The sequence below is a fragment of the Endocarpon pusillum genome (assembly GCF_000464535.1).
Source record: "Endocarpon pusillum Z07020 unplaced genomic scaffold scaffold7240, whole genome shotgun sequence".
Lineage (NCBI taxonomy): Eukaryota > Fungi > Ascomycota > Eurotiomycetes > Verrucariales > Verrucariaceae > Endocarpon > Endocarpon pusillum.
Window position 1 is genome coordinate 35064 of NW_006916639.1, and position 17008 is coordinate 52071.

General features: G+C 51.1%; 5 protein-coding genes across 5 annotated transcripts; 4 read left to right on the forward strand and 1 right to left on the reverse strand.

The window, feature by feature from the left end:
- Positions 1-254: 254 nt before the first annotated feature.
- Positions 255-1884, forward strand: EPUS_03717 (uncharacterized protein; the record flags this gene model as incomplete). The annotated part of the gene is made up of 3 exons (XM_007807700.1): positions 255-608; positions 662-1649; positions 1715-1884. 3 exons carry the CDS (start codon positions 255-257, stop codon positions 1882-1884), a joined length of 1512 nt encoding a protein of 503 aa, XP_007805891.1.
- A 571-nt stretch (positions 1885-2455) lies between these two features.
- EPUS_03718 (Xanthine dehydrogenase) lies at positions 2456-6781 on the forward strand (the record flags this gene model as incomplete). Its single annotated transcript, XM_007807701.1, has 5 exons — positions 2456-2680; positions 2738-2845; positions 2895-2990; positions 3042-6399; positions 6459-6781. 5 exons carry the CDS (start codon positions 2456-2458, stop codon positions 6779-6781), a joined length of 4110 nt encoding a protein of 1369 aa, XP_007805892.1.
- Positions 6782-7358: 577 nt separating this feature from the next.
- On the forward strand, positions 7359-8518 carry EPUS_03719 (uncharacterized protein; the record flags this gene model as incomplete). The annotated part of the gene is made up of 4 exons (XM_007807702.1): positions 7359-7581; positions 7638-7720; positions 7783-8441; positions 8500-8518. The coding sequence occupies 4 exons, from the start codon at positions 7359-7361 to the stop codon at positions 8516-8518; spliced, it is 984 nt and encodes a 327-aa protein (XP_007805893.1).
- A 463-nt stretch (positions 8519-8981) lies between these two features.
- On the forward strand, positions 8982-13328 carry EPUS_03720 (uncharacterized protein; the record flags this gene model as incomplete). The annotated part of the gene is made up of 1 exon (XM_007807703.1): positions 8982-13328. One exon carries the CDS (start codon positions 8982-8984, stop codon positions 13326-13328), a length of 4347 nt encoding a protein of 1448 aa, XP_007805894.1.
- Positions 13329-13879: 551 nt separating this feature from the next.
- Positions 13880-15352, reverse strand: EPUS_03721 (zinc metalloprotease; the record flags this gene model as incomplete). Its single annotated transcript, XM_007807704.1, has 1 exon — positions 13880-15352. One exon carries the CDS (start codon positions 15350-15352, stop codon positions 13880-13882), a length of 1473 nt encoding a protein of 490 aa, XP_007805895.1.
- Between the last annotated feature and the right edge of the window lie 1656 nt (positions 15353-17008).

Genomic DNA, 17008 nt, shown 5'->3' on the forward strand with positions numbered 1-17008 from the left:
TCAATATATGCTGTGAGAACAGACTTGAATGGCCCTCTGTGGTGGCGATTTGTGATTTTGAAGTTCAAAATTTGGGATGTGCCGCCAACCCAATGGTCGGCCGTGGTTAGTACGCCCAGCGAATCAGAAGCGACAGAAATGTTGCTGCATCTGCATCATAGATTCCACTAAACACCACCTTCGAACACCCTTTATATCCACAATCTTGCACTGATCACATCTCTTCCTAACCACGCTCAGTAGAGCACCTCAGCATGATTGTGCGACCAGCAGCTCAAGCGACGTGCAAGGCCGGCGCCGCGGCCGCATCCCGATCCGCTCCTACCACCGCCACATCCATTCTCTCTTCTCGATCACAGCAACGCACCTTTGCCACTGTTCAAGAAGGAACTCCACAGCGGAAGTACGGTGGTCTGAAAGATCAAGATCGGATATTTCAGAATCTCTACGGTCATCATGGTGCTGACCTGAAGAGCGCTCAGAAATATGGTGATTGGTACAAGACGAAGGAAATCCTCCTCAAAGGCCACGACTGGATCATCAACGAGATCAAAGTATCCGGGCTACGAGGGCGAGGAGGAGCAGGTTTTCCATCAGGGATGAAATGGGTACGCGTATATCCTCTCTATCAGCATAGGGCCTCGCTAATGCCAATTTCGAGTCATTCATGAATTTCAAAGATTGGGACAAAGACAACAAGCCTCGCTATCTGGTAGTCAACGCCGATGAAGGGGAGCCTGGAACGTGCAAGGATCGCGAGATCATGCGCAAACACCCACACCAGCTCGTCGAAGGATGCCTGATAGCTGGCCGAGCCATGAATGCCACAGCCGCTTATATCTATATCCGGGGAGAGTTCTATCAGGAAGCCACTGTTCTACAAAGAGCTATCCAGGAAGCGTATAAAGAGGGCCTCATTGGCAAGAACGCTTGCGGCAGCGGCTACGACTTTGACATTTATCTGCACCGAGGCATGGGGGCGTATGTTTGTGGTGAGGAAACCTCCCTTATCGAGTCCCTCGAGGGTAAGCCAGGCAAGCCACGATTGAAGCCCCCCTTCCCTGCTGCGGTCGGACTCTTTGGATGCCCGTCAACGGTGGCCAATGTTGAAACAGTAGCCGTGGCGCCAACCATTTGTCGACGGGGCGGAAAGTGGTTTGCGGGTTTTGGGCGCGAGCGAAATCAGGGAACGAAGCTGTTTTGCGTCTCAGGTCATGTGAACAATCCATGTACTGTGGAAGAAGAGATGTCCATACCTCTCCGTGAGCTGATTGACAGGCACTGCGGTGGAGTTCGAGGGGGCTGGGACAACCTCCAAGCTATTATTCCAGGTGGCTCTTCTACACCAATCCTGCCAAAGAAGCTTTGTGATGATCAGTTGATGGACTTTGATGCTCTCAAGGACAGTCAGTCGGGTCTGGGCACGGCCGCAGTCATCGTTATGGACAAGAGCGCGGACGTGGTCCGCCTGATCGCAAGACTTTCGGCCTTCTACAAGCACGAGAGCTGTGGTCAGTGCACCCCTTGCAGAGAAGGTAGTGCATGGGCAATGCAGATGATGCAGCGATTTGAGAAGGGCCAAGCAAGGGCACGAGAGATCGACATGCTCCAAGAACTGACCAAGCAGGTGGAAGGACATACTATCTGCGGTGAGTGCACCATGCTACAGATCTTCAAGCGACGATGAAAAAAGCGACTGACTGTTCCCATCTAGCGCTCGGCGAAGCTTTCGCATGGCCTATTCAAGGCCTAATCAGGCATTTCCGGCCACAACTCGAAGAGAGGCTCAAGGGCTATGCGCAGAAGGCAGGAGGTGAAGCACTTGCTGGTGGTTGGGAACATGATGCATCAAAGGAGGGTCATTTGATTGCTCCGGGTCAATAAGAAAGGGGACAGCATGCCTTCGTGTTTTGTTGTTCTACCTGCACGCACATACGTATATTCTTTCATGACGATTTGCATATTCTTCGTGTTATTAAGGCTCGGAAAAGGCGTTGCGGTGCTCAGGATGCATCAACGCAGAATTATCGTTTTATCTGGAGACATGGCTATGATTTCTCGGTATCGAGAAGTTGACCCTTTCTACGTGCTCCCAATCTTCTCTGAGGTACTTGTACTGGTAGTATGTACTTCAAGTAGTCACGTGTAGCTTGCCACAAAAGCATGGACCAACTTTGATCGGGGATCTCCTCCCTCCGCTTTTTCCACGAGGAGATCTTCGCTATTTGCGGGGATGAGATCCTGCTGCATTCGATTCGGCTGTACTCCGTAGAGGTACTTTGATTGATTGTGCTCAGTACAGTACAGTACGGTGATAAGCAGATAACAACCGTGTCTTGCTTTCTCAATGTTTTCATGATTTAATGTAGTCATTTTTGCTTTCTGTGCTGTCATTTCCCTACCTTTCAGTCCTGTCTTGCCACATCCATTGTGATATTCTGCATATCATCTAGCAATGACGCCTGGTCTTGTTGATTCCACTGTCCCCTCCCTGCGGCAGACTTCTCTTGACGCTTTGACACGAGGCTACGATGACACTGTTCGATTCTATCTCAATGGCACCAAGATCGAGTTGAGTACAATCGACCCTGAGATCACTCTACTCGAATACCTTCGAGGCATAGGTCTTACAGGAACCAAGCTGGGATGCGCAGAAGGAGGATGCGGCGCATGTACAGTTGTATGTCTCGCATATGAGCTTCGCAGATCTTATACGCTCATCCTTTTTCTACCCTAGGTCGTGTCGCAGATGAATCCTACCACAGGAAAGCTCTATCATGCCTCGGTGAATGCATGCCTTGCGCCGCTGGTCAGCATCGATGGCAAGCATGTCATAACAGTAGAGGTAAGACGACTACCAAAACTGGGTCCTATTCCGCTGAAACGGTATGCAGGGGATTGGAAATACAGAGAAACCTCATCCTGCTCAGCAAAGAATTGCCATGGCCAGTGGGAGCCAATGTGGTTTTTGTACGCCAGGCATCGTTATGGTAAAGCTAGATATGATCTGCCAAATACGCATAAGTGCTGAAATGCTCTAGAGCCTATACGCTCTGCTTCGAAACGACCCGGAGCCTTCCGAGATTGAGATCGAGGAAGCTTTCGACGGCAATCTGTGTCGATGTACTGGTTATCGACCAATCCTTGATGCTGCGCAGAGCTTCAATCCTAAGCGAACTTGCGGGAAATCAATCGCTAACGGTGGGTCTGGCTGCTGCATGAACAGGCGAGAGATGAATGGCACAGCGAACGGGACAGCGCATGGCGAGGCTAGCGGCGAGTTCAACAGCGCGGACAAGGTTCAGAAGAGATTCCAGCCCCCTGATTTCATACATTACGATAAGGGCACCGAGCTAATCTTTCCGCCGGCACTCAAAAAGCATCAATTCAATGCGTTGGCTCTAGGTAATGAGAGGAAGAGATGGTACAGGCCAGTGACATTACAGCAGTTGCTCGAAATCAAACATGTGCTTCCATCTGCTAAAGTCATTGGTGGTAGTACTGAAACACAGATAGAAATCAAGTTCAAGGCCATGGAGTACACGGCATCAGTATATGTTGGAGATATCGCCGAATTACGACAATATGCATTTCACCACGACTTTCTTGAGATTGGCGGCAATGTCGCTTTGACAGATGTGGAGATCATATGCGATGAGGCGGTCAAGCACTACGGACCTGCCAGAGCACAACCGTTGGTAGCAGTCAAAAAGGCGATTCGGTACTTTGCAGGGAGGCAAATCAGGAATGTTGGCACACCCGCCGGTAATCTGGCAACCGCCTCTCCAATTTCGGACCTGAATCCTGTTTTTGTTGCGACAGAGTCAGTATTGATTGTAAAGTCGCTCAAGACAACTACGGAGATCCCGATGGGCTCGTTCTTCAAATCCTACCGCGTTACAGCACTTCCTGAAGACGCTGTGATTGCCAGCATCCGAATCCCAGTCTCAAGAGAAAAGGGCGAGTACGTACGGACGTATAAGCAATCCAAGCGCAAGGATGATGACATTGCTATCGTCAATGCTTGTCTACACATTGCAATCGACGATGGAGGGAAAGTGGAGGGCGCAGATCTTGTTTATGGAGGCATGGCACCAATTACAATTCAAGCATTTAATGCCATGGAGTTTCTTAAAGGAAAACCATTCGCCGATCAGATTACCCTTGAAGGCGCTATCAACGCGCTTGGTAAGGACTTTGACTTACGTTTCGGCGTACCCGGTGGCATGGCGACCTACCGTAAGTCACTCGCTTTGGGCTTCTTCTATAGATTCTACTACGATGTCCTCTCTAGGCTGGAGGGGACTACGAACATTGAGAAAGACCTCATTGCTGAGATACAGCGGGATATTTCAACGGGCAAGAAGGACCATGATGTCAGCCTGGCGTACGCGCAAAAGGTTCTCGGTAAAGCAAATCCTCACGTCGCAGCTCTCAAACAGTGCACTGGAGAAGCCCAATACACGGATGACATTCCAAAGCAGATGAATGAACTTTGTGGCCGCTTGGTGATCTCTACAAAAGCTCATGCGAAGCTAGTTTCCGTTGATCCCTCCCCAGCGCTTGCCTTGCCAGGCGTTGTTGCCTGGGTTGATCGCCACGACGTGGTCAACAAGAAGGCCAACATGTGGGGTGCACCAGTTTGTGACGAAGTGTTCTTTGCCGAAGAAGAAGTCTTTACCGCTGGACAGCCTATAGGCATGATTCTAGCTAATTCACCCCAGGAAGCAGAAGCTGGGGCTCGCGTTGTGTCGGTCAAATATCAGGAGCTCCCAGCAATCTTTACAATCGAGGAGGCGATTGCGCACCAAAGCTTTTTCGAGCACTACAGATACATCAAGAATGGCGATGCAGAGTCGGCTTTTGCTAGAGCTGATCATATCTTTGAAGGAATCGCTAGAATGGGTGGCCAAGAGCACTTTTTCCTGGAGACCAACGCATGTCTGGCTATTCCGAAGCCGGAGGATGGCGAGATGGAGATTTGGAGCAGCACACAGAATCCAACGGAGACTCAAGCGTACGTCGCGCAGGTGACTGGTGTTCAGGCAAATAAGATCGTTTCTAAGGTCAAGCGTCTAGGTGGTGGCTTTGGAGGGAAAGAGACAAGATCCATTCAGCTTGCAGCAATTTGTGCCACTGCCGCTAACAAAACCAAACGCCCGGTGAGATGTATGCTGAATCGCGACGAGGACATTATGACTTCTGGCCAACGCCATCCTTTCCTTGGCAAGTGGAAAGTTGCTGTCACCAAGGAAGGTAGACTGCAAGCTCTCGATGCTGATGTCTTCAACAACGGTGGGTGGTCGCAGGATCTCTCTGCAGCCGTTGTTGATCGAGCATTGACTCATATTGATGGCTGCTACCATATTCCTAATGTCTACGTTCGAGGTCGGATCTGCAAAACGAATACGGTCTCCAACACTGCATTCCGAGGGTTCGGTGGTCCCCAAGGCATGTTTATTGCGGAGCAAATGATGGAAGAAGTTGCTGATCATCTAGGCATTGCCGTGGAGAAGCTGCGGGAGATTAACCTTTACCAACCTGAGCAGGAGACTCATTTCAAACAATCTCTCCAAGATTGGCATGTGCCTCTAATGTGGAAGCAGGTTGTGGCAGAATCTGACTACGAGAGGCGGAGAGAAGCGGTCGATAGGTTCAACCAAGAGCATAAATGGCAGAAGAAAGGTCTCGCGCTTATTCCGACTAAGTTCGGAATATCCTTCACGGCACTATGGCTGAATCAGGCTGGTGCTCTGGTGCATGTCTACCATGATGGTTCTGTCCTGGTAGCTCATGGAGGAACAGAGATGGGACAAGGTCTTCACACAAAAGTGTCCATGATCGTGGCGGAAGCATTGCAGGTACCTTTGGAGGCGGTATACATATCAGAAACCGCCACAAATACCGTGGCTAATACCAGCTCAACCGCTGCCTCTGCATCTTCCGACCTGAACGGCTATGCCGCCTTTAACGCGTGTGAGCAGATCAATGCTAGATTGAAGCCTTATAGAGAGAAACTTGGTCCCGAAGCCACGATGAAGGACCTTGCCCATGCAGCGTATTTCGACAGGGTGAACTTGTCAGCAAACGGCTTCTACAAAACTCCAGAGATAGGATACATCTGGGGGCCAAACCCTGCTGATCCTTCGCTAGAAAACACCGGAAAAATGTTCTTCTACTTCACGCAAGGCGTCTGTGCCGCTGAAGTCATCATCGATACTTTGACGGGCGACTGGAGTCCTGTCAGGACCGATATCAAGATGGATGTTGGCCGGAGCATCAACCCTGCTATCGACTATGGCCAGATCGAAGGTGCATATGTGCAAGGACAGGGTTTGTTCACTACAGAAGAATCGCTCTGGATGAGAAGCACGGGTCAGATATTCACGCGTGGGCCAGGTATGTGGACCAGGTTTCCCTTACGGTAGACCTACAGTATGACTGACAACAGATCGTAGGGGCGTACAAGATTCCAGGCTTCAGAGACATTCCGCAGACCTTCAATGTGTCACTGCTCAAGGATGTTGAGTGGAAGAATCTACGAACAATTCAACGTAGCCGTGGGGTCGGAGAGCCGCCTCTTTTCATGGGTTCCTCGGTCTTCTTTGCCATTCGGGATGCTTTGAAAGCAGCTCGAGAGCAGTGGGGCGACACCAGCGTATTGAGCTTGAGGAGCCCTGCCACGCCTGAGAGGATCAGGATTAGCTGCTCGGATCCGCTTCTGAAGAAGGCAGAGGTGGAACCAAGGGATGGGGAGAAGAGCTTCTTCATTAGTATATGATTTGAGGCAAAAGCATGATGATGATATTATTTTTACATTGTTAATATATTGATCGGCCCTGGTCTTTGGTGAACGGTTCCATTCAGCCCTACCGAAGCAAGGGCCGGAGGGTGTAAACCCCCGGGAGCTGCAGGCTTGGCAGTTCCAGTACTTAGAGGCGTACCTTTCTCTTCTTCTAGAGCCTTCTGAATGAGTGATGGATCTGCAAAACATTCACTTCTGAAGCGGCCTGCATTTATGCCCTTTTGTTGACCTTTGTTGACCTTCGTACTTGCACAAATTCTTGTGTACGACAAGCTCCACTCCAGTAAGTCTCTCATGGCTCTGCAATAAGATTGCGTCTTCACAATGATGATACAACAGCTGGCACCAGTCCTAGATGACTTGTACTCTTTCCATGCGGAATAGCTTTAAGACGACAAATTGTCTCTACCCCTGATCTATGCAACTTCTATGACGGCTCCTCTACAATTTCTACTTATGCCTTTACTCACGCAGATCTATAGGGCTACTCAACATACCGGTTACCCTACCGCTACTGTCTCGAACCTTTTTCCTCATCCGATACTAAGCCGAGATGGTCCTTCACAACCCCAACAACTGGCATTGGGTGAACAAAGATGCCTCGGAATGGGCAAAAGAGTATCTCGGGCAAACACTTACCGAGATAAAAGCTGAAGAGGGAGATGTATCTGCAGCAATCACAAAGGTCATTTCCATGGACGGTGATGTCGACGTGAGCCAGCGTAAGGGCAAGGTCATTACGCTCTTTGATGTCAAGTTACAACTGGAATACGAAGGTTGGTGGGGAAATCACTGGGCAGCGAAGGGTAGAAGGCTTACTTGGTTTTGGCAGGTGAGGCTTCTGATGCGAATGTTGTGAGTGGCAGCATCACAGTGCCCGAAGTTGCGCATGACACCAAGGAATCCGAGTACGTTGTATGTTCCCTTAGGCGGCTTCTCCGTATTGTTGCCGAGCTGCTGACATGATGGAATCTCAGTTCGAGATAGAACTATACTCTGAGACCAAGGAGAAGCAGCCAGTCAAAGACGTAGTACGGTCAAAAATCGTCCCTCAACTTCGGAAAGCCTTGCAAGAACTTGGTCCCGCGTTGATAGCAGAGCACGCAAAGGATATTCAGCACACTGCCGACTCTAATCCATCGAGCGGTGTTGCCACTCCGACATGGCATCCTCAAAAAGACCGGGCAGCTACTCCTCTTGGAGCCCCCTCTACCACAACGAATACTGCACAGTCCTCCATCAACACGACAACCGTGACCGCCACGGATGAGTTTCGGACAACAGCGGAAGAGATGTTCCAGACCTTCACGGACCCGCAGCGCATCGCCGCATTCACAAGAGGCGCACCTCGGCTCTTTGAGGGAGCAAAACCGGGCTGCAAATTCTCTATCTTTGATGGCAATGTTTCTGGAGAGTTTGTGACAGTGGAGCCACCAAAAAGGATTGTTCAGAAGTGGAGGTTAGCGCAATGGCCTGCAGGACACATGAGCACTCAAGAGATCGTGTTTGACCAGAATGACATGGACAAAGTCACCAATACCAGGGTGACCTGGTCCGGTGTGCCAGTGGGACAAGAGGAAGTAGTGAAGCGGAACTGGGAGGGCTATTACATTCGCAGCATCAAGCAGACTTTTGGGTACGTATCCCCCTGATGAAATTGGCAGAAGACTATGGTTTTGCTGAATGCCTTCCAGCTTCGGCACATTTCTCTGAACACAAAGCCGTGCCCCGGAAGCTCCGGTCGCATTGAAGCTTGAAATGATGCGGGCCAACCAGCATTGGCGTACGTGAGCCAATTCGTCGACAGCACGATTCTCCCCAATAGCACCCTACATAGAGGCTAGCAGAATAAAAATCGTCCAAATGGTTGGTTCTCTAATGAATATTGAGTATATCCTGTCACAAGCAATGATCTTTAGGCACAAACCATATCCCGGGATCTGTGGCTGCAGCTCTTCCCTGATTGTGTGGCACGCCATCATCTACGTCATTTTCTCCATTCCTAACCTCACAAGCCACACCAGAACCTGCGTTCTCTTTGCAAAAACTTATGAGCATTACTTGACAGCTGCAGGATTTACTGAGCAGCATACATCTTTGCAAAAAGTGTGCTCGATCAATCTGCTAATCTCATTGCCTTCTGTTCTACTCTGTCTTTACGGGAAGCCAGTCCATCATGGCTGACTCAAAACTCGAGCAGAAGTCTGCCCAGGCAGCGAAGAGGGAGATCAAGCACCAGCCCACGCAAGCTCAGACTAACGATGCGAAACAAACAAACCCGGATTCACCACAGCAGAAGCCGAAGCAAGAGCCCGAGTCAAACTCCAAGCAAGACCCAGCGCAGAAAACCAAGCAAGTTCCCCAGAAAGCTGCTAAGCCGCCACCTAAGGAGCCCTTGAAGCAATCGCAAACCGAGAATCAGAAAAAGGATCTCAATGATGGCGAAGACCTCACCACCATACTGGATGAGTCACAGCGCGGAGAGCTCACGCTCCTCATTGCCAATGCAACGGAATCTATGCGGAAGCTAATTGAAGACAATTTCAGCCCTAGTGCTGGATTAAATAAAGGCCTTCTACGAGAGAATATGACCGAGGATGAGAAGCTCATGAGTGCCGAAATCGATCCTGGCGCGGCAGATGTGGCAGCCTTCGATCGTGAAAGGAAGCTGAAAGAACAGTATGAGAAAGAGCTGAACACACCTAAGATGAAGGAACTCAAGCAAAATGCCCTAAGAGCGTTTGACGAATGGAGACAAACTGTTATGGAGCGAGTAGGTCAGGTAGTCAACAGTGAACGTACAGCCAAAGGACAAATGGAGCACGAAGCGAAGGCAGGAAAAGCACAGCCCCAAGCCCCAGACCAGAACCGTCTCGAAAGCGTCTTGAAAAAGCCGCCAAATCAGGGTATAAGACTCAAGTTCAAGGATCTTTATCCACCAACTAAAACTCATCTGACGAAAATGAGTATGCAACAGAGGACGCTGATTGTGCATGCCCTGTTCCTCTTGCTATTGTCTTTAGAGCACTATAATGCACCGTCGCGGGTGTTATTATTGCATGTCGTATCTTCACTCAAATTGCCTCTCAAAACTTTCGAACAAGACGAGAGCACGGTTGCGAAAGGCCTTCTGGAAGCAGCCAAGGAGTTGACTGCGGATGAGGAGACCAAGAAAAAGGCTGAAGCGAACAAGGAAAGTAGGAAATGGAAGGTGGGTCTTGCAACAGCGGCTGGCGCTGCGGTAATTGGCATATCAGGAGGGATGGCGGCACCACTGGTGTCAGCAGGTGTTGGCACCATCATGGGCTCGCTTGGTCTTGGGGCCACTGCAGCTGCTGGATACCTTGGATCCGTCGCCGGAAGCGCGGTAGTCGTTGGTGGTCTGTTTGGCGCCTACGGTGGAAGGATGACAGGTCAAATGATGGACCACTATGCACGAGAGGTGGAGGATTTCGAGTTTTTGCCAGTCCACAGCAGGAACAGGACAAGTGAAAAGGCTGAAGAAGGAGCCCAGCAAGCAAGCGAACACAACCACAAATTGAGAGTCACGATTTGCATATCCGGATGGTTGACTGAGAAGGACGAAGTGGTCAGCCCTTGGAAGGTCATTGGCAGAGGCGCAGAAGTCTTCGCGTTGAAGTGGGAGCTGGAAGCGCTGTTGAATTTGGGCAATGCCATGAATGGACTGGTGCAGTCTGCAGCATGGGGATATGCCCAGCAGCAGCTCATCCAGCAGACGGTCTTTGCAGATCTGATGGCAGCCATGTGGCCCATCGGTCTCGTAAAAGCTGCTGGCGTGATCGATAACCCGTTTAGTGTTGCTAAAGGAAGATCCGAGAAGGCTGGCGAGGTTCTTGCAGATGCGCTTATCAACAGGGCGCAGGGAGAAAGACCCGTGACACTAATCGGGTACTCGTTGGGGGCGAGGGTTATCTACACCTGTCTGATGGGCCTTGCCAACAGAAAGGCTTTTGGACTGGTTGAGAGTGCCGTTCTCATTGGTGCTCCAACACCTTCGGATACGAGCGATTGGCGTACAATGAGAACCGTGGTTTCGGCTCGGCTGGTCAACGTCTATTCTGACAATGACTACGTTCTCGGTTTGATGTATCGCACGAGCAGTATTCAATATGGAGTTGCAGGCTTGCAGAAGATCGAGGGACTCCCTGGCGTCGAAAACGTCAATGTTAGCGAGGATATACAAGGTCATCTTCGATATCGTTACCTCATCGGCAGTATCCTCAAGAAGATCGGGTTTGAGGATATTGATATGCAGGCTGTCGAAGAGGAGCACGTCGCACTCGAGAAAATGGAAAAGGAAGAAAAGAAAAACTCGCTGCGAGCACAGAAGAACAGGCTCCTCCGACGGCAATCTACTGGCGGTGTGGAAGATGAAGCTAAAGAGGCAGAGGACGAGGCGAACGAGATCCAGAAACAGGTAGCAGATAAGACACAGAAGAGCCTAGTGACAAGAGTGGTCGAGTACATCTACCTGCCCAAGACGCCTTCTACAAAGGACATCGAGAGGAATTTAGGAAACATTCAGAAGGCAGCTGCCGACCCAAGCGAGGCCGGCGCAGTCGCAATGGAGGCACTCAAAGATATCCAAGCCTCCGGCCAATCATATGCACAATGGGCAGCGCAAAAGCTTCCTCACCTTCCAGGCAGAGGTGGATCAGCCACCAAAGCTGCCACTGGTCCCAGTAAGGCAGCCACCGGGGCGACTGATACTGCTTCAAAGACTGCTAGCAGTGCGGCGGCTACAGCGCAAAGCTATACACAAGTAGCAGCAAGCTACTTACCAAGTCTGCGTGGAAGGTCTAGGAAGTCGTTCAAAGCCCCAGCCCAAGCAGCAGGGGATACCGCGAAGACTGCAGAGAAGGCTGTTGGTCAAGTCCCAGGGGTCAGCAGCGTCAAGGATACAGCAAAACCAACAGTGAATGACGCGTCAAAAGCGGTGGGAGATGCCGCTTCTTCTGGTAAGGACGCAGCACAAGGTGCAGCGGAGAAGGCCGAGGGCGCTATTGATCAAACGCCAGCAGAGGATGTCAAAGATACAGCGAAATCGTCGGCAGCAGACGCATCAGAAACTGCTAGTAAAACGGCCGAAGGGGCCAAAGAAGCCGTCAGTGAGGCTGTTTCTGAGGGTCGGGAGGCGGCTGGTGAGGCGGCTTCCACAGCCCAGGAGGGTATCGGCGATGCTGCGTCGAAAGGCCAAGTAGCGGCTGGGGATTCCGTTTCCACGGCGCAGCAGAGCGTTGGGGAGGCTGCATCATCGACGCAAAAAGCTGCTGGCGATACCGCCGGGAAAACTGCAGAAGCTGCCCAGAGTTATACGTCAAAGGTTGCCGGATATCTTCCCACATTCGGTAGTGGTAAGAAGGATGCGCAGGACTCTTCCAAGGCTACAGGCGAAGTGGCGAAAGAGACTTCTAGGGCAGTATCAGACGGTTCGAAAGCTCCCACGAAAGCTGCTGGAGATGCTGCAAAGACGACTTCTAAAGCAGCAGAGAAAACTGCTGACACTGCCAAAGAAGTGGCAAAAGGGAAAAAGCCATCAGTGTCCAATGTGCGGAAGGCAGCGAGTAATACAACGTCTGCTGCTCAAAGCTTCACATCCCGAGCAACGGGATACTTACCTAGTCTACCAAGTGTACCTGGACGCGGGAAAGAAGCGGCGCCAGCTGATGACACGAGGAAGTCCTCCGATGCTGGGAGAGCTGATTCTCAAAAGCCACCGCCAATTATTCATCAAGACTCGAGTAAGAAAGAATCAGAAAAGAGCAAACAAGAACAGGAGGATGGTAGGGACTCCTTACCGAAACCTGAAGAGCAGTCTTCCCTATCTCGTGCAGCAGGCTACCTACCCAGCGTACCTTCAGTTCCTGGTTTCGGCGGAAGCAAAGCAGACACAAAACCAAAACCACCAGCCCCAGATCGCAACCCATCAGAGTCCAAGAAGAAAGCAGCACCCAAACTAGAAAGGAAACCCAGCCAAACACCATCCAAAGCCACAGCGCCGAAGCTAGAACGAAAAGCCAGCTCGGTCACCAGATCGATACCGAAGCTCGAGAGGAAGAGCAGCGAAGCAGCCAAATCAACCCCCAAATTGGAGAAAGAACCCAGCGAAGCGAAGAAGTCGATTCCCAAGCTGGATCGAAAGACCTCGGGAGTTCAAGACTCTCCATCTGCCGCCAAGCTGGAGCGAACCGTTTCTGGGGCACAGAAATCCACCCCAAAGCTGGGTCGAGTACCATCGGGTGTGAAATCCCCACCCACAACGCCCTCGAAGCCCGCTAGGACGCCATCAGGTGTGCAGCCGCCGAAGCCGAATAGAACGCCGTCGGGTGTGCAGCAGTCGCCTTCAGCGACAGCGACAAAGCAGGCGGAGAAGACGACCTCAGGGGTTAAGTCTGCGGCGCCGAAGTTGGATGGGCTGAAGAGGGGGCAGGAGAGTTTGCAGAAGAGTGTCTCGGGCTTGACGGGGACGTTGGGCGGGCTTGGGGGTTTGGGTAAGAAGTGATGAGGTGATTTGGAAGGATGTCGAGATTGGGCTGGGTATGTGGATGGGATACAATAACAGCTTTGGAGAAGTTAAAAGCAAATAGTATGTAATGAAGAGTTGGATCATGCAGCAAGACAGTCTGAACAAGAATTACTTGGAAGGTGGGAGTCGATTTGTAATATTTATAATGATGGGTTACATACTCCGTACTCTAGTATGAATAGCTATTTACAAACTAACAACGTGTAGATTCTCCTTTATCCTAACTCGAGGGTCATGGTCGGTGAGTTAAGCCTAAGCTTCTCAAGAGCCTTCGCTAGATTCCTTGAAGGAAATAGTGATATCGCGTTCCCAAGAGGTCCTGTTTACAGATCGGGCCTTTCCAGCTGCACAGCCGACAATGAGGAGAGGGAGGGATATGCCCATCCCCCATCTCCATTGCTTACCCCATATTTGAATCTTTTACTCGTGGACTCACTCCCCAGGGTGAAATAACTAACCACTTCAACTTGTTTCAATTCGAAAATATCAAGCGTTGCCAAGTACTTCTTGCTCTCTGAGTTAGTGCTCTATCCAGGGAATCCCGCAAAGACCGCGGGACTCTTATACCCATTCGTCCCCACAGCTCTCACGCCAAACACGACATCATCCTTACTCACCTGTACTGTCGCCCTCTGCACCAACCCTACCGGAATGGCATGAGTCCAATACGGACTGACGCTGGGCCTCCACACGACTTCATATCCGGCAACTCCCGTCTCGTTACCCGGCAGCCAGGTGAAGGTGCTGTTGTTTGTCAGGGCGGTGGCGTCAATGCTGACGTTGGCGGGTGCGGCGGGCGCTTCACTGAGCGACCACATGGCAGCGAGATTGACGCGTCCCACTCTAGCGATGAAGTCATAGTCGAGGAATTCCTCTAGATCGCCGTATTGCTCGCCCGTCACGTTGTCAATTCTGACGTTCTGATGCTGGTGTCTGTAATCCTCGATCGGCTCGGTGAAGCGAACGGAGCTGAGGTATCCGGCACGGAGGAAGGGGAGGTGATCGCCCCCACGCAGGTAGCGGTCTAGACGGTAGATAAGTGCTATGTTTTTCATACCCGTGTAGGCGTTTTGAGCGGTTTCGACAATGAAGCGCCCCAGTTCGCGGGCGGGACTGTCGTTCTCACCGCCGACGATGAGGCGCGAGGCGGCGCGGGCGGCGCTTTCGACGCCGGCGGGTGGCAGGCCTTGGGCGAAGAGGCGAATGGTGTGGGGTTCTTCTGTGCCGTCCGGGCCGGTAGAGGAGCCAATGATGTCGTTTGTGAACATGCCTGCAACATTGACGCTGGCGTTTTTGTAGGTTTGGGCGAGAAAATTGGAGCCGTAGAGGTTTTGCTCTTCACCTGCCACAGCGGCGAAGACGAGGGTGCTTCTTGGATTGCGCGTGGCCATTATGCGGGCTAGCTCCATGGAGACAGCGACACCGGAAGCGTCGTCATCGGCGCCTGGGGAGAGACAGTTGTAGTCATTTGGATCGGTGCAGCGAGTGTCGTAGTGGCCTGAGATCACATAATAGCGGTCGGGAGTTTCTGAACCCCGGAGTGTTGCGACTATGTCGGCGATGCGGACAGGGAAGAGAACGCGGTCGCCATCCGCGGGTTGGGTGTATGAAGGGACGGTGACGGTCATGCGTCCGCTGGAAGCGAAGGCAAAGGTGCGCATCTTATCGGTGATATAATCACGGGCGGCGCCGATGCCATAGGTGGTGCTACTGTTCTGGGTAGAAAGGGTATGGCGGGTGCCAAAGGAGACTAGGTCTGAGATGTAGGATTTGATGTTTGAAGCAGAAATCTCGGCCAGGGCTGCTTGAAGGTCTGAATCGGGAAGTCGTGAGGTAATGGTGTAGCCTTCGCGCGTGGGCCAAGGAGCCGCAGGGCAGTAGTTGAATGAAAGGATCGTGTTGTCGACCTGCCGACGCCATGGTGTTGTTGGGGGTGAGGGATAGGCACTGAGAGAGGGCAGGAGAAAGCAGAAGGTGGAAAGGAGAATCAGCGCCGACATGGAGGCAAAGAGAGTGTTTCGAATGAATGAACGAACGCGGTCGTTACACTCATACAAAGGGTTTTCTAGATGATATCGAGGAACTCAGGTATAGGGCACCAACGTCTTACCGGTCAGATCGAATCTCACCATATATTATCCGAGCTCAAGGAGATCTCCCAGGTCAACAGGGTCATATTACCTCGGTCCATTGGCAGCAAGCTGTAGTGGGGAGATAAGGGACATTTCATTGTAGACCCTGTCTCCTGTCTGCAGAAGATATGACGAAGAGTCAAGCGTGTCGCAATGTAGATGCGGGGGCATGTTTATCGGCATGTTTATCGAGAGAGCTGTCTCGTAGTGTGACCAGGAGGGAGTGTAGATCCTTCCGAAAGCGGCAGGCAGAAATGTCTTTTCGACATCATGCCGATTGAGCGATATAATAGAACACAACAATATTAATGGTGGTGCTAAGGAGAGGCATTAGGAGATCCTCGTAAAGATAAAGGGAAGCAGGTCTCGCCATAGGAGCATCGTGCAGAAGGCCACGCTGTGAAATATTCCGAGCAAAGTGTGAGAGAGATTTGAAGCTTGATGGGGCAGGGGAGGAGAAATGTTGTGCTGTCTAAGTCAGATGGAAGCAGGCCAAGACGACAGCTCGGAGGGCCATCCAGCAAATTATTTGTCATGGACTCATGGTGCAGAGTGGTGATGTCTGAGGTCAACCGCCTGTGGCTCTTTCTGTCGGGATGAAGATGGCATTGGTGTCCTGGAAGGGTTGCTTACAGTGTCGCTAGTGAAGGTTATTTATAGGCCAGTAAATAATGGTGTCAGGGAGAGGCAGAGGCAGAAGCAGAGGCAGAGGCAGAGGCCGAGGCCTTCTCTCTCCCTGGATTTCTGATCGTGGAATGACAACAGCTCCATTGCTTAGAAGGAGTTAGATAAGAGGTCCTTACTCCGTACAGAGCACCTGACCAACCATCTTGGGCTACTACTCTGTACTACTAGTACTTATATGTAGTGCGCCTTGGTGTCACTGGCAGCATTCAGCCTTCCACTCGATGGCAGTTGACTTCGTTCGCAGCGAGTGCCCAGTGCCCAGTGCCCCAGTACCTATCACCCAGCACCCAGTACCCAGTACCCTATCCCTTGTGCTGCGTTTTGGATCCCTTTTAGCGTGCCAAGAATTTTAGCATCATTTCGCCGCAACCACCTCAAATTTCTATCCTCAAATTCTGACGCTCAATAAGGCTATTTTGACATGATACCACGCAAATCCCAGCGTGTGCGCAAGCCTGTTACTATTTGGGAAGAGAAAAGAGCGCCTTCTCCAGCTACTGACCCTAAAATCACGAAAAAAAAAGCTCGAAATCGACCAGAAACTGCGTTGCGCCCTGTCGCAACTGAGCATCTTCCTCTCTCCTCCGAATTCGACGAAAATCATCTCCCTGAGCTCCCTGCGTACGAACCCTTGCTCAAATTACGCTATAAATCCTCTGAATCGGGCGCTCTCAAAACTGCAATTTATCAATAGAAAAACTTAACACCAAGCGATTGAGCGTAAGAATAGCGACGATAAGGAGTATTCTAGTATTAAGAGCAAGGAGGAGTAATCCTGTTCTAAATCCTATACAAATTAGTAAAAGCGCCAGAGCAGCTAGTCTAGAGTAGTCTCTG